This window comes from Pipra filicauda, unplaced genomic scaffold (genome assembly GCF_003945595.2).
Source record: "Pipra filicauda isolate LSUMZ 115617 unplaced genomic scaffold, ASM394559v2 scaffold8_size5757611_pilon, whole genome shotgun sequence".
Classification (NCBI taxonomy): domain Eukaryota; kingdom Metazoa; phylum Chordata; class Aves; order Passeriformes; family Pipridae; genus Pipra; species Pipra filicauda.
The window spans coordinates 1536312-1560853 of record NW_024105087.1 but is presented as its reverse complement, the minus strand read 5'-3'; the positions used below and the strand labels follow the sequence as shown (position 1 = coordinate 1560853).

Genomic DNA, 24542 nt, shown 5'->3' with positions numbered 1-24542 from the left:
CCCCGGCCTCAGTCCCTGCCATAAAAAGCATGTGACAACCAAAGCTTTGCCTACAAAGACATTCTCCCAGTGATAACCAGTGCAAAGTACCTTCTGTCTCTGGGCTCTGCCGCATCAGGGCGACATGTTCTAACTTGCTATTTTTGTCTGCCTGGGCGGCTGTCACAGTGAGCAATGTCATCCTGTGACACAGCACAAAGAAACAAATTGGGCCTTCTCAGGAAAAGAATGTATTTTTGCTTCCGCGTGAATCAAGACTTTTCTGTTGCACTTTAAGAAAATAAGAGCCAAGGGTTTTTACCTTATCCGCAGAAGTAGCCCTGAGATCACTAGTATTTTTAATTAGTATAGATTTTTCCAGCTGGGCTCAAACCTATTTTATGCTCTCTCCCTTGAAATAAGCAGCCTTGACTTCACTGAAGTCTTAGCAGCTTCCTATAGTTGAGCCCCAGCCCTCCCTTTCAGGACCAAAGTGAGTCTTTTTTTTCACTGAGCTAATCTCAGGGTCTTTTTTGTTATCCTTTGTGGCCAATCCACATCTCAGCTCAGTTTGGAGCTGATCAGCTCTTAGATACATGCACATATCCTGTGGTGGTATCATTGGGAAACCCGCTGGGCAGCTCTGCCCTTCCACAGCAGTTGGGAAATGGATCCCAGCTTACTCTGCAGTCGGAGCATTTGTCCTGTAACGAGCATCCCTGTGACCTGCTGCTTTGTCTGCAGGAGAGGAGAGTGGCTGGATTCCAGCAGCACCATGGTGGTTCCCCACCCAGCTTCATCAAGATGGTCTGGGGAGAGTAGCCAAGCCTTAAGAGCGGCAGTCTTTGCTGTCACACGGTAGAAGCTGGCCCCTAGGAAGGGCTGGAAGCTCTTCCCGGAGCTTGTGTCAACACCACCCCCTCGCAGCTCACCTGCACGGGGCGGGGGTCGTGGCTGATGGCACAGAGCTTTCCTCACTGCTGTTGGGCAAGAGCCTTGCCACACACATCCCCCATACCTCAGTATTTACAGCAGAAACTTACTCTTGCCCAGAGGTTGTCTCTGCTCTCGCACAGTTCTGCCCAGCAGAGCAGAGCAGGTGGTAGAGGCTGCAGATGCTGCAGTGGCACTGGGACTGGGGAGGGAGCTGCCCCTGCTACTGGGAGGAGGTGCTGGCGGATCAGCCAAAGGCCCAGCTGGATTTGGGCTACCACTGGCCCTCAGCAGCCTGGGTTTACCTTTTACTTATTTAACGTGGGCGTTACTTTTTTTTTTTTTTGTCATTCCCCTCCATGACTTCACAGCTTTCCCTATTTGTTCCCACTTCAAAAAAAACTTGTCACATCTCCTGCTGGCCTGCCCACCTCACAGCATGGAGGCCCTCGGCTGGGGCAGCGTGCCAGGGGCTGTGGCACACTCTCGAGCAGGCATGATTGTATTTAGGTTCATCAGTGGCCACGTTCAAGTTTTGGTCCTGTTTCTTGCCCTTTTTTGGGGCCAGCCACACACTATGCACTGTCACTCAATTCCCTCAGGAACAGGGCAGGATTTGGCTCCCAGCACATCACTCCCACTTCTGTTCTTGCATACCCCATCCTCCCTGCATGGTGTGGCACACTGACCTCACCAGCGAATCAAATCCACATCCTGACGTGGAGATAGACGTGTCCCACTGCCAGTAATTCTTTAAAAACACAAATGCATTTTCTATAGCACAGAACACTTGAGCTTAGAAAAGCAGCTCCAGACCTCACCTTTCTGAATTGTCAGCGTTATTGCAACTGTCATGAAAATCAATTTGGTCACAGCAAATTGGCCACAAATTGGGTTTTACCTGCTAAATTGAAGGTCTGGCCTGGGCAGTGCTTCTGCCTGGTGGGAGCTGTGGTAGAGCCAGTTAAAGGCTGGTGCACTAACCATGAGCTGCCCATCACTCACCCACTGCCTTGTTTCACTCCAAAACTGGCTGCTGGCCCAGCTGACACCTGTTGGGATTTTACAGTTCCAACATCAACATTAGAGTTGTCACAAATTCCCAGAGCACCTTCTCCCAGACCCAGGTTTAGGGCAGGAAGCTCCCAAAAGGCTATGGCTTTCCTTTTGTTTGGACACAAAGGAGCCAAATTAACTCTCCCAACACCTGATTTGCAACTGGGACTCCAAGCTGCACTATCTTAATGTTGACACTGAATTCTGTGCTCCACAAGGCAGGGGTGGGACTGCACTTTCCCAGTCAAAATGTCCATCAGGACTGTGGTTCCTGCCCTATGCTTATTCCTGGCACCTCCACCCTCCACCATGCCTTGGGGGTGCCAGTGCTTCCCATGCTTTGGCCACGCCACTCAGTCTATGGTTTCACAACCCGTTCGGGAAACAAAAAGGGCAATTTTTTTGTTGTTTCACCAAGGCAGGCTCTCCAGAGGCCTGTGGAAGGGAGGTTTCGAACACGCCACAGGCTGGCAGAGGCAGAGAGGAGTAGGTGCAGAGGTCCACATTGGGGTGCAGAGGGCAAGGACTGCAAAACTACCTCATGGGGCTGGATCACCTTCCCACAGCGGAGCCATGCCCTCCATCACATGACAAACTGTGGAGAGGAGGCACTGCCATGCACTCTGCAGGCAGGATGGGACACTGACGGCAAGTTCTCTGCGTCATTCAAAAGGCTGCACCAAGTTAAGCCCATGTTAAGTGCTTTAACATGGCACAGGCCAAAGAAGGTGGTCAAATCATTTTTTCCCAGGGAAAATAAAGTTGAAATACTCTGTATGCTAAATGATCAGGCTGCACAGCCCAGCCTGGAGCTACTGTTAGTAAGGGTATCTCTCCCCAAAAAGAGTGGGAGGTGATGCCAGACCCCACAACCCACAGTCAGCATGGTTACCTGGCTCAGAATGCTTCGGTGGGGTTCATCCATGACCTGCTCCATGACAGCAGAATGCTGGGCTGCAGCTGTCAGCGTCTGCAGCCACGCTGAGAATCACAGTAACTCCCCATAACTGTTAGAGAGAAAGTATTTTTTTCAGTGTATGGAAAGACTGAAAATGTGGAAATGCCTTGAACCTATGAAAAGGGGACATTACCAATCGCATATAACCAAGACATGACTTAGGAAGGGCCATGAAAATGGCTTCTATAACTACAGCTCAAGAGCACACCGAAGTATAACTAAAAAGACCCAAGAGTTCACAGAAGGAGTCCATGTGAAACACAGTACACACAGACAGTTAAGTTCATTGGTAGGTGTTCCTTTTCTTTTACACCTAAAGAAATCACCTGCCATCAAATTCCAAGAATACACTGTCAGGTCTGGTGCCCATCAGCCAAGGAACATGGTAGGCCCAAATGCATTAAAACCCAGTTTTTAGTTGGAAGATGAACTCGTGGCCACCAGTGCTGGCACATAATTAACTGCCAACACAAAACCTCACATTCTTTAGCATTACCAGCTTAGAAAAAGGTATAAAAATGGATTGAAGAATTAGAAAAATGCTTCAACATTTGGGGATCTTAGGCTATTTCTTACCAGATAAGGTCAAGTTCTGCTCTAGTAGTTATTCTCTCCTTGAGGAAGATGATCTAAACTGGATTTTGATACAACCTCCTTTTTTCCACTGTCCTTATCCGAGTATGACACATAATTATTCTGTCTACTTTCTCTATATTGGCAGAGCCTATTCTTCTACACATCTTCAAATTCTTAATTCACACTCTACAGTGACACAAAGCAAAAAAGAATAAACTAAGACATTATTTCATGCTGCATCATTATGGATGGCCATACCCACATTCAGAAAGCAAAACTGTAACAAGCAATAGAAATTTACTCCTGGTGATAATACAGAAACATGTTACTCATTAGTTACCACTCCCGTGTTAAAAACATTTATTCAGCTGCAAATGTTGCATCTTTCCAACAAATGCAAACCAGCTTTTTGGTGGTAAATAGCAGGTATTTATTTGAAATGAAAAAAAAAATACTTCAGTACCTGAACTATTGCATTTAATCATGTATTGTTGTAATTGTGTTACTCTACCTTTTTGCATTGGAGACAAATATACAATGAACATTCAGATATCACAGATTGCACACTAGATAGTAAATCGTCAGGCCTTTTACGTAACCACCAAAAAACAGATATTGGATTCTGCAATATAGTACAAAATTCCACACTCCAGTCTTAGCCAGTTATCTTCAATTTACTCCTGATGCTGTACAAATAAATGGCCATTTAACTAGGGCTTACAAGTTAATAACAGGACAAAAAAAATATACATTGCACTGACACAAAAAGTCAGCTGTGTTAATAGTCATGCAACAAGTAACCAAACTTGCTGAAATTAAAAATACTTTCTAAAAACAGTTTTAACTGCATAAGTATTTTATACACAGTTCATTTACTGAAACAAAAGGAGTCTTTAAATGATACAAAGCAAATATAAGTTTCTACCAATTTTATACATAAGAAAGTGCAAAATAACTTATCTAAAGTGTTTTGCTATTGAACTGATGAATGTTGGCTGGAGGCAGCCAACCCCCTCTCAAAAGCATGACATTACAGTTGCACACTACATACGAATGTTAAGAGTACATGGATAAGTTTACTACAAAGAACAAGGCAGGAGAAGACATGTGAGGTACTTGCAGAGAATATAGTCTACCAATGTTAGTGTACATGAGTATATTTTCGCTCAACAGATTTTTACATGGAAAACAAAGCAAGTATTTGCCTTAGAAGCTCAAATGAAATGGAAAAAAAACCCACTCCCACGTGAACACAACAGTTGCCCACAGCACCAGCTGCCAGAGGAAATACGAGCAGGTGTGTTTTTTCCCTCCACCTCCAGCAAGAAAGAATGTGGTTTTTTGGAACAGCACAACTGAAGAATTAGGTAAGAGGGCTGTGCTGGTTTGTTTGCAAAATGTAAACTGGGACCTCTACACTAAGGAAATTGTAAAGAATAATGAATTTTTTTTTTAGTACGCTGCCAAACATCAAAGGTGCACAACACCACCCGTGCTGGATGCAGTTGACCACCTACCTCTGCATCGATGGCCTGCTGCCCCCGTGAGCCTGCATTAGCACTACATGCCAACTGCTTGCTTCTAGTTTTAAGATTGTATCAGTGTTACTGCCATAACCTTGTTTTTATTAGGGTTTAATTATGTGGCTGTACAAGTTCCAGTCCACAGAAAAGAAGACTTCCTTAAATTTGGCTTTGATTTGAAATCTGGAGGCAAGGGGAAGAAAAGCTCTGTGGACTCAAAGGCATTTAGGAGTTGTTGAAACAGCCTTTTGCTCAAACGGAAAACATTAAGGCCACTAGCCTGTCTTCTGAACTATGCTGGTTTTGCATCATTTTGGGAAGGGTGAAGGCAACGTTAGAGAGAACAGTTGAACACAGAAATTCCAGTGCTCTGCACATGCTTACCAAGGACCTTTTCCTGTTTTTAGGGTCAAATCTGTAGGGTAGCCAGGCAGTGTGGCTACTTGACCATCACTCTTTGGATCCAAAATTTGGGTCAGCTAAGCTCAACAAACCTGCATTTACTCAACAGTGTGCAAGGGCTCTAGAGAAGCCTTTCTGTTCATTTGGGGACCTAGTATACATACCAAAACAGGAATATATCTCATTTTACAGACCAGCACATACATAATAAACAAAAAAGTATCAAAATACATATTTAACCTTCAGTGCATAAACATGTGATACCAGGGTAAATAGTAAGTGGTCAGAATTAACAAATTATTCACTGCTAAAAGTTCAAATCAAGAGAAGACAGGTGTGCCCCCACAGTGTCAAGGACCTTCTCGGAAGGAGCTCACACCAGCACAGAGGGCATTTTTGATGGTGTGATTCTGATAACAGCAACGGTTTTGATTATTTGCCATCCCAGGGCCAGAGTCTGCCCAACTCATTCCAAGTGAAGTTGTGAGTGATGGCACTCACTGAAGTAGTAACAGAGCAAACACGAGGCCACCTGTCTTCTGTTGGTCTGGGCCATATCCCTACTGCTATTTAGAAGAATCCATTGTGAATATACCTAGATCAGTCTGTCACCCATTTACAAAATATATACACATACGTTAAAAACCAAAACCAAACCGAACACCAGCCTGCCCGCTGCCCTCCCTCTCCACCCTCACCCAACCAAAAACCCACTGGCAAGACCTCATGCAGAAATTAAGTCCACGTCCATGGGCCTATGCAATGTACGTGTTCCAATCCCAGTGGATATCAGTGTCTCTACTTCATCCCACATGTAGTGCAAAATAAATGACATAGTAGTAAAAAAATACTGCAATTAAATTCATATTGGAACTTAAAAACCATAATGGAAATCTACTGCTGTCCTCAAGTTGATGCCATGTGCTGAAAGACAGAGAGGGCTCCGAGAAGCATTTCTGACATGACTAAATATGACCCTGTTTTAGAGCAATGCCTATTGTTCCAAAAGGCTTTTTTTTGCAAACAAGCTACAGGACAACAGCGGTTAAGTTTTATGCACAAGGAATTCATTCTGTACCTATCTGCAAGCCAATTGCTATTGACTAAAGAAGGTAAAAGCTGGTTCTTGCACTGCATGAATCAGCTGCTAACGAACAGTAAGTAATTAATAAAACTGCAGCTCTGACATATGTATAAAAGAGGCCTTATTAAATATGAACAACACTGAGGTGGTAAATAGTTTGGTATAAAATGCAACACAAGTGTACAATTTAGTTCCTGGTTATCTTACAGCTAGAATAAAATACTCCAAATTCCTATTCTCAAAAATGTTTTTTTTTTTTTTTTTTTTTTTGAAAAAATCCATGTAATTCTATGAATAGCCTCACTTAAATTAAGATACTGTGGGCAACTGAAAGAACAAACATGCACAGACTGGATTTTTAACAGAAATACACATAATGCCTTCGAGTTTTCTGGTTTGTTTTTTTTTTTTTAAACATTCGTATTTAAATTGATAGATGAGATAAAGATGCCACACAAAGTACAGTGGTTAATCTGAAGTCCCATGTAACAGGCAGTTAAGTTCATATTTAGATAAAAAGGCCATTATACCTATTTACAATATACACAGTTGCTTGCGAAGAAGGCAGATTTACAACTATCTTCTAAAAAGCCTTCCCCTCCCCCTCCCCCCGAATAAGATGACTAGCTCTACAAAAACAAGACAAGAAGGGGTGTTTAGGATAAGTGAGGATTTTCTCCATAGCCACGTCACATAGGTTTAGGGGTTGACAGTTCTGTTGGATTTGCGGTTACTAATCATGTCTTCCTGGGCCTTGCTCTTCATTTTGCTGTCAGCCTCGTTTACCTTCTGTCAACACAAACCAACTCAATGATCCCTTTTTACTTTTAGTGCTTAAAACGCAGTATAAACGTAAGTGTAAACAGACAATATTCTAATCCCTTCCGATCACCGCACGGTGCTCTCACTAGTCCTTGGAGTGGCAGCGGGGCTGGATGAGGTCTCCGTTTGCTGGGACTCCATCAATTTCTGGGCCCCTCCTCTGAACCCCGCTCGTGCTGCAGGTTGTAGAAGCAGTTCTGGCACACTCTGACTGGTGAGGAAATCTTCAGTCGTTTGATTTCAGATTGGAACCTGCTGCACCTGGAGAGAAAAAATAAAGCATTGCTTAACACAGGTCCTCTCCATTTCCATGCGTTTTCTATCCAGCTGTGTAAATTGTCATCATGATTTCAAACACCAGAAAACTTCCAACCTTATCTTGACATGGAAATGCAATGCAACATGGCAGAAGCAGAATTTAACTCATACGATTGCCACAGAATCAGTGCAGTGACTCTGAGTGACAGTTAGAAACAGCTGTTGTCACCAGTTTAGACTCAACGTAGAGCTACAGAGATGAAACTAGAAATACCATCTCTGACCCAGTGGACCAGAAAGGAGACTTCCACTTCAGTTCATGGATAAGAGGAACTCACATACAGCCTCCATGTCATACATCTTCCTGTCTGAGGCTGCCTTCCAGTGGCTCCTAAATCAGCATCCTTACAGTCCTGCACACAGTTTAAGTCGGTAAAGGAAACCTCTATCTTTTGCCAGAGTTCCGTGGCATGCAACAGCTTTACCCAGCCTAAAATTCTGTATGGAAAAGAGCCCAAAGGAGATTGTTGGCTGACTTACTTCTGGCAGAAGAGCTGTCCACAGTTCCTGCAATGGTGACGCCTCTCAGTGAGTGAGAACCGGACGGTGCAGCCCGAGCAGCTGTCTCCCCCCTCATCCTTCACCCAGTGGTCAGCTGCGGATCGACCCGGCTGATCGCTTACAGACCAGCTGAACACCCTGCCCCGGCCATCCCCAATAAGAATCCTGCTGTGATCCCTGCAAGAAAAAAGCAAAAGCATTCCTGCAACAACTCTGGCACAGTAACACGCAGGCACCGATGGCTGTTTGTACATGTCAGAGACAGTATGATGTTGAACTGTTGCATAGTAACTCACATGCCAATTAGCCTGGTCTGACTGAGAAACGGAGCTACAACACTCTATGTAACATAATACAGCTGAATAAATCTACTTATTTCACTGTTTTAATCTCAGTTCTTGAAGAAGGCTGCCCCAAACAGAAGTGTCACAAAACAGCATTGTGCAAAGAGCAACGGCTGGTTGGTACCACTTGATCCCTGTATGGGCTATTCACCTAAGAGCTGGACTTGATGATCCTTGTGCGTCCCTTCCAACTCAGTCTGTGATTCTGACACTTCCTGCTGACAACACCCAAAAATGTTTTAAGCAATAGCTTGTGAGCTACTCACTTGGAGATGCCGAGTGCAGTGATTTCTGCTGGGTGTGCGTTGTCTTTGCGATCGAATGCTGTGTGCATAGTTAGTTTGCTTCTAAACACCAACTGGCGCTCCCATCTGTATCCTAGAAATGAGTGGGAAGGAGGAAGGGATAAAGTAAACTTGTTGGTTCTCATTTTTGTTCCCTCCTCCCCCAACACTTCTACGTGCAACTCTGCAGAAAGAAAAAATGTCCCGCTGGAGATCACTCTCTATGGCTCAAGTTTCACTCAGGGAAAACAGAGTTTTCCACTGCTCTCCAATGCGTGTATGCTGGAGAGGATACACAACAATGCACAAAGCCTCCAGTTTCTCTGAGTCCACTTGGGAGTTGCAGAGAATGGGGACACAGTGAAGCCCTTTACCAAAGCTGGAAAGGACTGGCATAGCCTCACTTTCTTTCTTTTTTTTTTTAATTTATTTTAACCATTGTATTGTATTTTTCAAGTAAAGACTTAGATTTCCAACTGTCATTAATTTTCTTCATAAAAGGTCATATGATGCTTCGTTTTGGGTATGTGACTACAACAGTTTTGATGACATTCCAGTGCTTTGCCTATTTTACAGTAGTACTTGCAGAGTGTCTTTTTCCCCACTTTGCAGCCTATCCCCTCTCAGGAGTTTGGAGGTGTGCAGTAAGCTGGGAGGGGGTACAAGGTGTACAGCTGAATCAAACCAACCTAAGGGATATTCCACACCGTATAACATTACACTAGGGAATAAAACCGAGCAGTGTGCCCAATTTTTTTTACCTGGTTTAAGCTTGCTGTAGTGCCGTGCTTCAGCATAGCTGGGGTGTGGGTGGTTAACCTGAGCATGGGGATGCAGTTTTGCTTGTCCCTCAGAATAATTCACAAAGATAAAACCATCTTTCTCATCCAAGCTGAGCTGGTCTGACCAACGCCTGGAGTCATCAGAGCCGCTGTCTGCTGACCACGCTGCTGCTGCTCTGTTGGATGATGACCTAGGCCTGTGGCTGGTGCTGCCTGGTTGACTCTGGCTCTCTGGCAGTTTTGTGTCCTGGCCTATGCATGGATCATCTGCCTCGGAGTCACTGCTGTCCTCTTCATGGGCTTCCTGCCCTGGATTCACACAACAAGAGAGATGTTGATAGCAAGGCTGCTCACGGCCTGCGCTTTTGCCTTATTCAGATACTGCCACTGCCCACAACCCAGCAGGTACCACCACTGCATGGCGAGAGGGAAACAGCATGTTGGCATCTCAAAGCCTTTGCAAAGATTCAGCTCTTGCCAGGAATCCCACTATTCATCCCTTTTGCACTGGTCTGTCAGAAAACAACACTCCTTAGCTGAAGTTATTTCCTGCAACAGTCCACCTGAGGTAGGCTATGACAGACACAACGAGCGAAACCTTCAAAAATGCTCAAGTAGGCAAAACCTTTCAGCAAAACTTACACAAGCACAGTCAGCTATGCTGAAACTGTCTGACTGAAAAATATGATGCAGATTTGTTAATACAAAAAAGCAACTACCAAAGACATTTATACTCCCACTGACACAGAAAAAGAAAGTTGCATTTATATAATGATTACTAAAGAGTATCATGGTTTGGATTTGGATCCGGATCTCATATCTTCAACGTGAAGAAGGTAAGAGGAAAATGAGATGGCAAACAATCAGCAAGCGCAGACCAAAATCTTCCAACAGGGGAAAATTATATCCCTGCTTGCCTAAACAGCATGCTGTTCCATCAGTAGATGTTTTTAACTCTGTTGTTATGCTACAATTCCATTTCAGACTAAAAGAATATGTAGCTTTTGGACAATGGTAGCATCTACTGGGTTCACCAATAGCACAAATAACCACACAGAGAAAAGTTCCATCTTCAGGAAAAAAGCTATGATGGGCAACACTTTTTCTTACTTACAGCAACATAAAACTACCTTGGGCAAGGTGGTGAACAAAACTCAGATACTCTACTTATTGTGCCTACTGTCTTTTAAGACAAAATCTCCATCATCCATTCTGCACTCTGTAACCACAGGATTTCACCTACACATAGCAAAGATCAGATAAAAGGCAAATACAAAACATACCTATTTGTGCTTCCTGACAATCCTCTGGCATTTCCAGCATCTCTACAGGCTCTGGAGCTGGTGTTTCTGGTACTTGCAAAAATTCCATCCGCCAGAACTGGAGGGACAAGGGATAGGCAAAGTGGCACTTTACTGAACTTTTGTCTTTCTTCTGAGCTACTTATAGAGTTAAAATGGGTGAGTAGAACTGTATATTTGCACTGGTAGCATGCAAGGCAGGTCACATCCCCTTGATTTTGGGGATTAGATACTATAAAAGGACATCTGTGTTCATGCCTGAACCCACTCCACAGAGCCATCTCACCAGCAGACTCTGTTTACGGCAAGCCCAAGGCTGCACACGAAAGTACTGAAAACTGGGTTAGACTCACACTGATCAGAGATGACACTAAGTTTCTCTTTTCTTTCTAGGCAACAAATTGAAATGTCTCAGGCTATGTAAAACAAAAATGGTGAACAAAAACTACAACCTCCAGGCACAAAAGCTAGTGACCAAAATGTGATCAAAACAGAGCAGGAAGGAAGATGTTTGCTACTGACCATTCCTAGTTACCACATCCCAATGGGTGCATCGAAGGGGAGAAAGAACTGCTCAGGTGAAACACCCAAGTACAGCAGGACTGCTTTTGGTACTGGCCAGGACACTGTGTTGGATAGACATGGCTTCTCTAAATACTGTTACTACTAAGGTGTAAACTTAATTTTCCAAGCGGCGATTCCTGGTACTTACCCGGACGACTCCATCCGAATGCCCCGTTACTATGACGTTCTGGGTATCCCACTCATTCATCTCTGACACAAAGCAGCACATAATTTGCTGGCTTCGGCCAGTGAAAGTGTTGACACTTGCAGTAGGGCTGCCATTAATGCTCCACACATGGATGTAAGTGCCAGCACAGGATACAATATCTCCCTGCAAAGACAAATAACACCTCAATACAAGTCTTCAGCAAAAATATAAGCCAGGTTCGATCATAAACCAAGTTCAGCCAAGTTCAGGCTGGCACTTTTCAAGAAGTTTTAGTCGAGTTGAGTTTGGTCACCTGAAGAAACCTTTAGGATTATATGCCTTTTTTTTTTTAATTATACCTAGAAAATTAGACTTAGTAGCAACCTATTTGTTGTATTTACAGGGTACAGTGAGTTGACCAATTCCTCCACTATTCACAGCATAACAATCCAACAGCACATTTTCAATACTTTCCCTTCTCAGTTTCCAAAGACTCTGCTAATGTTGACGCCTCTCTTTTTCACAGACATGTACCACCTTAAATTTCATTTGCTTCCTTATTGGGAACAGTCAAAACTAGTGCAGAGAGGAAACAGGAGCTGCAGTCTAAAGCACTGGTAACACTACAACCAGACCACTAACAGCTAATAAGCTGCGCCTCTTGCTACCCCCCTCTGTGCATTACAGCCCCATTTTGTCTTGATTTCAATCACTACATCTGCTCCAGTTGCAACAGGGTCCATCCAGCCCTGCTGACCATGCATGGGAGCTGGATAAATGATGACGTGTAACTCACAGGACCACCAGGCATACATGCTTTTAGGATGTGTCCATTTCCACTACAACTGGCACTGCAGGTTCACCCAAGGTATCTTCTGCTTCCTTTACGTTAAGCTTAAGAGAAGTCAGCCAAGGTCACATATCAAAACCTTTTCTTAGCTCCTGTGGCAGGTTTGACAACCCATTCTGAATGTCACACTAGCTATACTGCTTCCAGCACTGTTAATAACCTCTCCCGAGCTCAAGCTACTCTGCATGGAATGAATCCATGTGTAACTCTGGACAAAAGACACAAATTATTTCCTAAACCAGCTAATTAAGTTTTCAGGTGATTTATATGATTTTTGACAAACTAACAGAAGAGCCCACTTTGTTTTTCCTCGGTTTAACAATTTCCGACTCTTGCTACTGTTCCCACATGGAATGGCATTGAATGGGTGGCATTTGGTTCTTACCGTTAATTCATTTATACAGAGAGCTGAAACTGGAGCCCTGTGACCTCGAAGCTGCGTTAGAAAGGAGAGTTTATTCAAATCCCAGATGATGCAGGTGCGATCCCGTGACCCACTCACAATTATGTGATAAGCCAGCGATGCTGTTAAGCATGTGACAGTGTCAGTATGACCCAGTAATGCCTGCAAAACACAAGTCAGGAGGAACAAGCTGAAATCAGGAGAGAGCACAAAAACTGCACATTAAACCCTCTTATCTGGAAGATTCAGATAATGTAACATGAATATGCTATCAGAAGATGCAGCTGCCTTACAAGCATTCAGTTGATAACTATTTTCATAATTGAAAATTATAGACTAATAATTTTTTTCCCATTTAAAAAGTACTTTGTCAAAACAGAATTTCAAGAGTCTAATGGCATAGAGCCTTCCACTGGATAAAAACCATTCTGCAGCAGTAGCCTGTTTATAGGGTCAGAATGTGTTCCAGGCTGCAGCTGAAATTACAATCTGAAAACAGAAACTAATGGCTCCTTTATAAACTTCTGTTGATGTTTAAGAGAAGATAAAAGAGAGAAGAAAGAGCTGCAACCAAAAAGGCAAAGTCAATTGGAAGGAGGAGAAAAATACAAGTGTCTACTCATATTAGGCCCAACTTTTATATTTTAGGCTTAACTGCAGCATACTCAGTCACAAATCACTGGCTGAAGTACAGTAGATGGCCTTCGATATACTACCCTGAAATTTAACATACAGTGTTTTATCTTGCACTGTTCTGAAGTAAAATACTTTGGAAACACAGCTCTGTACAGTTGTTAGATACCGAGCAAGGGAAGTTATTAAATAATTCTCTAAATTTCCTAAGTTTGAGTGAAAACTTTTCTCTAACAAAAAGTCCTTCTGTTAAGATGCCAACAGGAACAGTAACACTCTACAACCTAACTACCTATAACAATTACACACAGTTCCTAGAATATTTGGATTTAGTTAGGGTTGGGTTTTTTTGTTTGTTTGTGTGTGCATTTTGTGATTTTTTTGTTTGTTTTTTCCTTAGTAAACACAAAAAACCCTCTCTGCACTTAGCTGCAACTGACTTTAAAGCACAGCTGCTTGCTTTAGATTAGAACTTGCTGTCTTGAATTAATAAAGCAAGAAAAAACTTCAGGTGATCCTAAAGAAGTATACTCTGCTCCACAAACATTATTGCCAGAAAGACAAAAGTTTTGCACAGAAATGTAATTTGAACATACATATTTTTAAAGAAAAAGTAATTAAAAAAAAAACAATTTAAAAAGAGGAAAATTAACCTTTAAGGCAACCTCCTTTCACCATCCTTCCTGACACAGTTTTTAGATGGGGGGGTACATATAACACTACAATAAAGCAGATCATTTCAGAGAACACACCTGTACAATTTTGTTAACATCACTACCAAAACCTCCTGGTGTTCCACTATCCTTAAATATGATGCAATTTTAAAGATGCATTTTGCCCACTTTCGATGCAGATCTGTACCTCGACTCCTCCCTTCTCCAAAGATCTGCTGGACTCATGGCTTCAAAGGTTACTAAGGGAGAAATAATAACTTTGATCCTGTAACATTAATTTAAATAAAAGGTATTTTTACTGTATTTTACCTGTTTCAGTGTGAGGGCTTTAGCCTTTTCTTTGGAGACACCCATCTCCCACACACACACTGCTGTGCTTGTTCCTCCAGTGATAACAAGTTTGGGGTTGGGGCAAATGGCACACAGTATCTGACCCCATTCTGACAAACATTCGTAAACAATCACTGCCTAAAAATAAAGAAAACAAAGAAGAATTACTTGCAGGACCAGTATTTGGTAGGATAAAAATAAAAACCTGACTGCCACCTTACATTCATTAAGTCACTAAGATATCACTGCTACCCCTTATTCAGTTTTTCCTCAAACACAAGCAATTCCAGCCTCTGCCTCTCTAAGACGCCTCCTGAGGTAATATTAGTTTTAATTGCATAGATTTAATTCATTCATGTTTTGCAGACCCTGTAAAAAAATTATTATTAGTTGGTTTATGTTATTCTGCCAGCACTCCAATGAAGAAAACCAGGTAAGGAGCAAAAAAACTTATGCAGTACAAAATTATTTCATTCACTTGTGAAAGGAATTTCCACTGTTGGATTTTTTTCCACTATTGAGTACCAATTGCTTTGGTACATTCAGCACCGAAACAGATTTCAGATTACCAACCTTGTCTGACTCGTAGGTACCCAGTCTGCAGCTGAGGTCTGCATAGCCCCAAGCAAAGGTTTTATTCCAGGTAGGTGGGATGAGAACCTTATTCTGTTCTACTGCCAGAATGCCTTTATCAGTGCACACGATCTGTCCCACAGGCTCCTTGAGCTCTAAAAAGAAGATGGGGTTATGTTTTAGTGCTGGGAGAGACAAATACCATCTGATCCCAATAAGTACCTGCTGTTCTGCAAAAGCAAGGTCTCTGTATTGGCTATTTATACAAATCTTTGTTTCAGCTGCAGTGATGGCAACTTTTGCTTCACTCCTAACAAACGCAGACCTAAGCACCACCAGCAGTGCCAAGAATACTCTGAGGACCACAGACAGCTCTGATGCTATCTGTGAGGCTGCACAAGGTGTTCCTCAGACAAGATGCCTGTGGTCATTAAAAGTGATTGCAACATTTTTGACACAAATAAAAATAAGTTTTTGATATTGATTCCAACACCTTGGACAAGCATTCCCACAAGCTGCTTTCCTGACTACAGCTCGTAGTGTCCTATTTGTTTTTCCCCAAGCTTTGCAAATATAGATTAGTCCTTTCTAATTTCCTGACTCAGAGTCTACACTTAAGCCCTACTATGCCCTGTGTAATAGTACATCCTCTCTTTTTGCAGCAGGCAGGCACAGTCACTTAATCAGCTAGGAAAGAAATCACTGTAGAGCATTTACCTGCCTCACAGACAATTAACTTTTGCTCAGTATAATGTCAAATATGAAGTCAAAAACCACCTTCTTTTGTCTCAGTGCAGCTACCAACACCACCCTTTCCTGCCAATACTTCTCAGTATTTCTTGGCACTGCAACAAAGAAGCCTTTGCCATGAAAATCACAAAAACTGAGGCTAGTGCAGGCCCAGAAGCAACATACCCTGAATGCTGTTTGTTAAACTAAAACTCTATAAAGAGGTGCTTGGGCCTCATTTTATCCCTCTATTTAAACAAAGTTATATTAAACTGGTGCTTCCCAAGTACACTTTAAAGCAGCTAAGAACATAATCTTATACCGCTAGAGTATTTTAAATTTGCCCTTCTCACAAAACTACAGGCAGTAGCAATATCAGAACTAAGCAAAAGATGAAAAGGGACTATCTTGCTGAAACTCTGAATGCTCAGATGATGAAACAGGAACAATTACTGTGGCTTTACAGTTTACCTTTCACTGGAGCAAGAGATGGCCGCAGGTTGTCCAAATGATGGAAGAAAATCTTGTCACCTGTGGAACCAGGAGGCACAGAGGTTCCCACAGCCTCTCCATTCAGTCGGCTTCTAACACGCTTTGGTGGGTGTGGTTTTTTGAAGAGCTGAAATTCATCAAGAAACTAATTACGATCAAAAATTACAGGCTTACAAGGGCACAAACGTAAAAAGACCATGAATAAGTCCAATTTACCTCCTAAAAATTCTGCAGGTCAGCAAGCGTTACTTAACTTCTCTCATGTTCACTAATAACTTATGGCAGTCATTTCAAAAAAACTTCAACAAACAATATGAAATCCTCCAAGGAGCAAAGTTTTTTTTAAAGCTGCTCCCAGTTGCAAAAGCAGCTGAATTAAAGCAAGCAAAATCCCAAAGCTGCTGCATAACGCGGTAAGAAATTCTAACCCAGGGTAAACTGAAAGCTAAGTTTTGGCTTTGAAACAAAGCTTGTGTCCCACAAACAGGAGACACCTCGCTTGTTTGTCCCACAAACACCTCGCTTGGAGGTGGTCAGGCTACCAAAGAACAGAGTAACAGCATGGGTGGGCGTGGAACGGGACCCCATATGACAATCATGCACAAGAAAGGCATCTGAGTCTCTGATTATCTTCTGCATAGCTTTTCATTATGAGGGGCTGAATTTACATTTTATCGCTTCAGTGACCATTCCAGTGTTAAACAAGGCAATCGTTGCTTCTAATAAGCCACATTCATCAGTGACACACACTAAGGTTTATCACTTGATAAATTAATAATAAACACCTTAGGTGGTAGATGCTATGTATTACAATATGTAACTGACAAACATAAACACTGAGTGGTATTTTGCAAGATTTCAACAGCTCTTTCACAGAGAGGCTACTACAGCACTGAAAGGAGAACTGAAATTCCAATGCTGAAACTTGTTTTCCTTTGAGCCCCTTGAAATGTGCTACCTGTTTGCCTTTCCAAAGCAGAGGGAACATGCATAAGCCTGAGGCAGCTGAACTATGACGGTGTACATGTGTTTCTACTGCTTGTACCAACCCCCGGGTACAAATAACAACACAGCCTGCATGCCACCCCCCTCCCTGAACGATAGCATGCCTCCTGTCTGGCTGGGTTATGGGAAGACTGAGAGAGAAGGTCCATCATACAGTGTTTCACGTGGACAACGGATCTCAAAACTCTCCAATTCCAGCAACCCAAAAAAACCCAACCCCTCCTTTGAATGACTGTTCCTCTTGCTTATTCATTTTGCTCTGCCCCTCACGGTGTGGCATCTCAGGCCCGTTGCAGTCAGTGAGAGCCCTCTTATAAACGTAGCATCAGCTCTGCAATGTTTTGCATCACAGACTTTTAAAATGGAAAACCAAACTACAAGGTGCATTACTAGTGTAAGAGATGAGATAAAGAAGATGTAGTCTCCATGTTACATCTCCGTGCAGCAAAGAAGTGAAAAAGGGCAGAGCCCTTTCCTGAGACAGCCTGCCCTGGATCCTCTGTGGAAAGTCAGAGGGTAACAGAAAAACTCAACAGTTACATAAAAATGTGCTCCAAGAGCACTCACCACCAAAAATGACTGGAAGAAGTTCTGAGTTTCGTGACTTTATTGCAGCTTATTTCCTCATGCAGTTTCTGGTAGATCTCACCACATTCGTATCCAACAGGCATTGGAAGATTCAGGCAGACCTTTCGACTCAGCTGCAATGCTCTTCCACTGCCCTGCCCTGCCCCACCCCTATCTGTTCATCTGGCTTTAGCTGGGCCATGTCTGATTATCATCACAACCCAGTGACAGGTTATTATGTAAGAGGAGAAAACCCTGCAGCCACTACATAATTAGATTATTGAGAGAGCGCAAGGAAGGAAAAGGAGAAAAGCCACAGAAGACAGATGAACAGTTCTTAGCCTTCCTTCCAAGCTGTGAGAGACCAACAGCTGTCAGTGGGTTGCCACAGGAAATATCCCGTGGCTGTCCTAAAACATTAAGTGCTGAGAGCTGAATCTAAAGTTTCCAACACATTGGTGGGGTTCCCAGTGAATTGCTGACTCTAAAGAAATGCACAATTAAAAAATGAAAAAAACCAAAAAAAACCCCCAGTCAATCTCCCCAAATCTAAAACCCCACAAAGTAAAACTTTAAATTATTAAATGTAATATTAAATATAACCTCTTAAAGAGAACAAAAACTTTAAAGCTTTAAAATGTGTCTATCTATCTCAACTACAGCTGTCCTACAAGAGTCATAGCTTCCTAATTTAAAGTCTTAATTTTTTTGCAACATATTCTTCAAATAAAAGATGTGGCCAAGCCCTGTAGAACGTGAAGAGACTGGTGTAAAAAAAGGAAGCATAGCTATTATAGAAATAATTTTATTACAGGATAACCTAAAATACCTAAACACTAGGCTTTACTTTGAAACTACATTTTCACTCCTCTCCTCTAACTTTGCAGCAGGAACATACTTTTTTTTTTTTTGATATTGATTTTTAGAGTTGAGTTATAATTCATTTTGCCTTTAAGGATGTAAAGGGGAAAAAAAAAAAGACATTTCTAATCCCACAGGGAAAACCTAAAGTTAATCATTGCATCATGTATGACAGAAATGTAAATGATTTCATATCACTGGAAGAACAAGTTTTACTCCTAAAACACCTTCTTGTTCCATATTAACACATTTCAATTTAAGTGTTAACCGCAAAATAAGAATTCTACAAAGGGTATACCTGCTTTGGTATCTGTCCAAAGTTATTAATGAATCCTATGGTAGCTGTCTCTTTTAATGGGTCATTGATGTTATATATGTCCACTTGCCCCTCATAGAAGAGATGGTGAAAGACATTTACAGCTTCTACTGCAGCAGGACCTTGCTGTTTATAGCCAAAGATCAAGTCAATCCACTCATGCAGGTGTGCACTCACAAAGTCACATTCCAGAGCCTGAAATTCAAAGGGCATGCATTAAAACTAGACAGACTGGTCATGGGTTGAGCTTACTACACCTGTCACAAAGAAAAACGCAGAACATATTCTGACATGTTTTTGTTATGTTCTGATACAGCTTTTCACTGAAGCAAGTCTTGCCTCAATGTACTCCCTGGCCAAAAAGGAAGGGGAGAAAACCCTGGTTCTACAGACCTTGACAACAATCAACCATCAACCCTGAACTCACAAACTGGCTGCTAACTGTGACCACACAAACTGAGCTTAGATTAATATGCAGCGGAAGGTCCCAACTGAGGCTTTCTATTGTCATTACTAAAGTGCAAATTACCTCCCGATGAACTCTGATAAATTCACGAGGATCTCCTTTTGCCCACGGAGGGAGTATGACATCACCAAGTTTAGTGCCATTTTGTTTGCAACCTATTAAAAAGACAAAAACGAAAACAAAAGCTTGGAGAGAAGCACTGAAACTGCACTGCAACAGCAAAGGTGAAAAAATATTATGAAAAAAATTCAAATTCTAACACTTTTCTTTCATAAAGGAAGCCATTTTTGTATTTTCTTTAAAATACTATGTTGTTTTTAACTGTCAAGCAACAAAACATGAAAAATTCTGCCTTGGTTGTTCATGCAAGACGGCTTGCAGGAAGAAGAATTCAAATATTCCATGCTAAGTTTTCTGAAGAAGTGTTTCAGCATATGGTCTTCAAAACTAACATTACTCTCCTAGCTAGTGGTGTTGATTAGATTACACATCCTCAGTCTTCACAATGCTGTAATGTACAGTCTGAATTCAAAACCTCTACGTTTCTCTTTTAAGTGCTCTTGGAACATGATTATTTTGTCTATTTTTCTATTTAAGTAAATTTCTGCTTTTCTCTTCCTGTCATGGGAAAGATCCACTGCCATGCATGAAAATTAATGCAAACACCAGCCAGTAAAACAGCCCTCTGTGATCACTGCACAGCCAGAACCTTCTGCCAGTTTAGCTCCCACCTGAGCAGCCAACCCTGCTACTGGGAACTGCTACCATAGCAGCTGCCCATTTTGCACACAGAGGAATCAGCACAGCAAGGGTCATTTTCTTATCTTCTGTTTGACTTCATTGTTCTCATTCTGTGAGGAAAACTGAAATAAACGTGCTGGCCCCAATTTAAGAGAGGGCAATAACCTGTATTTGGCATCTGTTTAGCATGTATATAGCAATGACATGTCAAATGAGTGTTTTTTGAAGAAAATAAAGCCCAATATGAGACAGTGTAACAGCAAACTGTATTGAGAGGCCCTGGTGGAACATCACAATACAAACATTCTGTGTCATGTAATGGAATTATTGTTCTACCCACAAGAATGGCTACACATCATAGGAATACAGGCTAAATATTAATTTCCTAACAATGAGCAGCTAACTGGTATCCCCCCCAAGCTCCATGTCCAAGGATATAGGTGATTCCCCTGGGCATGGTCTGGGCACAATACATTCATCCTGCCCTGGACAACCCCATTCCCACTCTGAGCATTAAATAGGGGCATATTGTGATTACCAAAATGTACTTGGTGAGACTTCTCAGTTATGATCTTGTTCTTTTGCTTGTTAGGTTCACAGCACAGAGCTCAGAATATAAGAGCTTAATGCCACTGTTAAGAGTTACAAAAAACCCTAAGTAACATGCACGTCCTACAGAGAACAGGTGTGATATCTGACTCCTGTTGAGTATCACTGTCACAAAAGCTGTGACATTTCAACAAAACCATTAGGAATACTTTAAAACAAAGTTCTAAAAGCAAAGACTGCCAAACAGATTTTGCAAAGCTTAAAAAAATAAGCACACAAAGATAGTGAACACCATCATGGAGTAGCAAGTTACATGAAGAAAAATGCAAAGTAGAGAAACTCCAACTAAAATATGATTATCTGTGCATTTTGAATGGAAAAAAACCCCCCAAAATCGAGTAAAACCACTTCAAACAAAAAACCTTTCTGGGTATTTCAGTGACTTGTTCAGCAATTCTCAGAAAAAACTTTGTATGAACTGCTGAAAATGAACACTCATTGCTTGAGAAAATATCTTAAATGATAAATCTGAGGTATCACAGTGGAAAGAACAACTCCTGCTACACTCTTCCCAGTGAAAAGATGAGTTCTGAATCATTCAGACTTGCAAATACAACACTGAATAAACATAAAGTATCAGGAAATACCTTCAGTACTCCTGCTTTTGCTTTCATGTCAGAATGTGCAAGTCACCTTTCAGTTCCGCCTGTATCACGACACGCTTTTATCTCATGTTGGACTGTCTGGAAGTGTTCTCACACCCATAGAGATGCTATCAAGCTCTTACTGCCTACCTAGGTCAAAATTGTTGGAATTCAGCAGGAACTCGGGGAGGTAGAAGAACTCTGGGATGAGCTCCTTCACGTCTGCCATGTTGTGCTTCGACGCTGAGTACCAGGCCTCGCGCACGCTGTGGAACATCCTGTCAGCCAGGTCAAAGTGACCGCCCTGAGGGACAGAAACAGAGGCACATCAGCATCAGAGTTATTTCTCAGCACAGCAGGTTTTACCAAGAAGGCAAATCAGAGCATCCTCTGCCTAATAAAGACACTAGAACGTAGCACGTTTCTTCCTCTAACACAAGGGATTTGATCAGCTGCATTACTTTCTGGTACACAATAATTGTAAACATAGAGCACCGAGATACAAAACTTTAAGAAAAGAGATATCTAGTCTGACTTCAGTCTCTTACAGAGAAACACAAATCTTTTTTGCCTGATGGCTTCTGTCTAGGAAAATATGTGACATGTAATATTACAAACTGCATTACCCATCAAACTGGCAAACAATTCCAGGACCTGCAAACTTTTGTTTATTTTAACACTCAGTACTAAAATGTCTCTTTGGATAAACATACTGGTTTAAAATAAAAATCTTTCAACACCTGCAGCACAGAACTAAACAACTGGCACATGATTCTTTCAACAACATACAAATAAAGCATGGGCAGCAAAGTATTTTTCACTACAAAACCTGCTTTGGTTTTTGTCTGGTGATACTTTGTTCTGCATATATTTAGAAAAATGTTCATACTACAAGGAAAAAAAAAGTGTATTTCATTACATCTTTTTAAAAGACACATCAAAAACCTGTCAGGCAATAACAACTCTGCCAAAACGTATTTCTTCCACGATATTTGATGAAAACAAAGCTGACTGATCATATTTTTCAGTTATGTCTGAAATACCTAACAGGCAAGAAATATGAAGTGATGTAATTTTTACCTGTAACCGTAAGAAAATCTGAGTAAAAGGCTCCATCCGGACAAGGTAGGAAGCCACTATCATGGCTGATGAATAGTGGGTCCCATAGTGATAAGCTGGGGTTTCCCCTACAGATTAAACATCAGAAATATAGAAGAAATAAAGCAGTTAGGTGACAAATTCAGTACTGACTGGAAAAAAAGAATTAGTACTGTATTTTAATTACTCTGTGACCGTGGTCACATTTAAAATTGGAATCTGAAATTTTCATTCTCAGAAATTTGAAAGCTTCATATTTTGTCACGGCCATCCCTTGAGTTTTGGTCGCAGTCCAGTAGCCCTAATTCAGTGGGCCTCTGCAAAGCAGTACTGAATGGTTAGTCATTTTTTATTTTAATTAATTGAAACGTTGCAGTGCAGCTATGGAGATTTCTGCTGAAGAAACGTTTTTTAAAAAAACTGTGAATTATTTTTCTTTACTTTTAGACTTATCAGTTACTGTGGAATTAAAGCCTTAGGCAGAAATACATATCAGAATTGTTGGCTACAGATAATGTACAGCTTTCACTTCCTTAATTTCCTGGTGAAAAGTCTTTATAAACACACTTAGAAAATACTGATACATTTCTAGAAATGAATGTCTCTGCCACCTTCTGTTGTGTTTGATACAGAACAGCACTGCAGTAGTTAAACAGGCCTCTGCCTTTGATAAAAACATATAAGAAGAGTTGCTTTGCCATACAAAAGGTTTTTTTCAATATATAAGGAAGCTCTAAAATTATGAATATGTAGCTTAATTGCACCTCATTCTGAGTTTTTTTTTAGTCAACATACTGCTGTTTCTTTAGCCAAAAAACATGCATTAAGATTAGAAATGAAAAAGGTACAATACTGCTAATGCAGAAGTATTCTCATTCTTTCTAGTACTTATTTTCATGACACAGCACTCAAATTGTATTAGCAGACAGAGTTGGCTGTGCTTCATGTGCCTGCCCATTCCAGGCTTTAGACAGTTTTAAACTCCTCAAAATGTGCAACTGTTTTGTCTTTGTTTTCACATATAAACAAAACCTATCATTTGTATTTAAAACAAACAGCAAGAAAACCAACACCCCTTTGCTCTAATTCAGTGTTCATTGGACAGTCACTAAAAAACATAGTAGAGTTCTGCATATCCATATCCAGACCTCTTTACTCATAATATAAAAATGCATGAGTCTCTCCCATGACATGACAGGCACACCTCCCTCTGCTCTTCCTGCAGGATGGATCAGTACTTACCATTGGGATCTTCCCAATCTTTGTATCGCTTCTTGTACTGGGCTAACCTGTCTTCTGTTTGAGCTCCCATGGGCTTTGCCAGGTTTCTGAATGTTTTGGGATTTGTAAGATCCAGTTCCTTTAAAAACAAAACAGACAACAATTTTATAAAACCAAACCAAATCAAACCCTTTCAATACTGTTGATTACTATATTTAATGCCGCATACCTCCTGAGCCTGTTATCTTTGCTTTTGACACACACAGCAGGTGCAGTGTTGGATAGTCCTTCAGTCTGATCCAAGAGAGTTAGTGTGTTTTATTTTAAATCACATCTGGGCTCTGGATAACTTTTGTCCTGCTCCCCTCACCCTGTCCTCAATTCCCCCTAATTCTGTTCTTGAATACTCGACAAGCACACTAATAATATTTTACGTTATGGTCTGGCTGATGGCAATGCCTGACCACAAGGACATTAATAGGATGTTTCATCTTTTTCAGAAGCAAATTCTTCACCATGGGGCCAGATTTCATTGTAGCCCCTACCACAGCCTTCTGGACAAAGATGCTTTCTCTGTGGGCTTAGGAGACTTCAGGATATTCAGAAAAAAGCTAATGTAAAGGCTTATAGGAACTAATGCAGCCTAGAGAGACAACTGCCTCCCTACAAATCCCAAGCCCTCACCTGTGTACTGTAATATCTGTAAAATCAGCACAGGCAAGGACCTGCACACATGAGACAGCCAAGATTCTCTCATACCCTACCACCGATAAGTGGGAGAAACAAAATAGACTGAATTAAAGAACTACTGATAA

The 24542-nt window shown here is 41.6% G+C and overlaps 1 protein-coding gene across 9 annotated transcripts in view; it reads right to left on the bottom strand.

The window, feature by feature from the left end:
• Nucleotides 1-3838: 3838 nt before the first annotated feature.
• WDFY3 (WD repeat and FYVE domain containing 3) overlaps nucleotides 3839-24542 on the bottom strand; it is a 167688-nt gene continuing 146984 nt past the window's right edge. For all 9 annotated transcript variants that reach the window (XM_027725023.2, XM_039391079.1, XM_027725016.2 and 6 more), the window contains 15 exons: nucleotides 23749-23866; nucleotides 22489-22595; nucleotides 21559-21712; nucleotides 19538-19629; nucleotides 18991-19203; nucleotides 16239-16386; nucleotides 15039-15193; nucleotides 14445-14603; nucleotides 12811-12990; nucleotides 11576-11758; nucleotides 10846-10942; nucleotides 9542-9871; nucleotides 8763-8874; nucleotides 8132-8329; nucleotides 3839-7594 (listed from right to left, as the gene is read on the bottom strand). In XM_027725023.2, the coding sequence (XP_027580824.1) occupies nucleotides 7474-7594; nucleotides 8132-8329; nucleotides 8763-8874; nucleotides 9542-9871; nucleotides 10846-10942; nucleotides 11576-11758; nucleotides 12811-12990; nucleotides 14445-14603; nucleotides 15039-15193; nucleotides 16239-16386; nucleotides 18991-19203; nucleotides 19538-19629; nucleotides 21559-21712; nucleotides 22489-22595; nucleotides 23749-23866 (2367 nt within the window). In that variant the 3' untranslated portion in view covers nucleotides 3839-7473. The remainder of the gene's footprint in view (nucleotides 7595-8131; nucleotides 8330-8762; nucleotides 8875-9541; nucleotides 9872-10845; nucleotides 10943-11575; nucleotides 11759-12810; nucleotides 12991-14444; nucleotides 14604-15038; nucleotides 15194-16238; nucleotides 16387-18990; nucleotides 19204-19537; nucleotides 19630-21558; nucleotides 21713-22488; nucleotides 22596-23748; nucleotides 23867-24542) is intronic.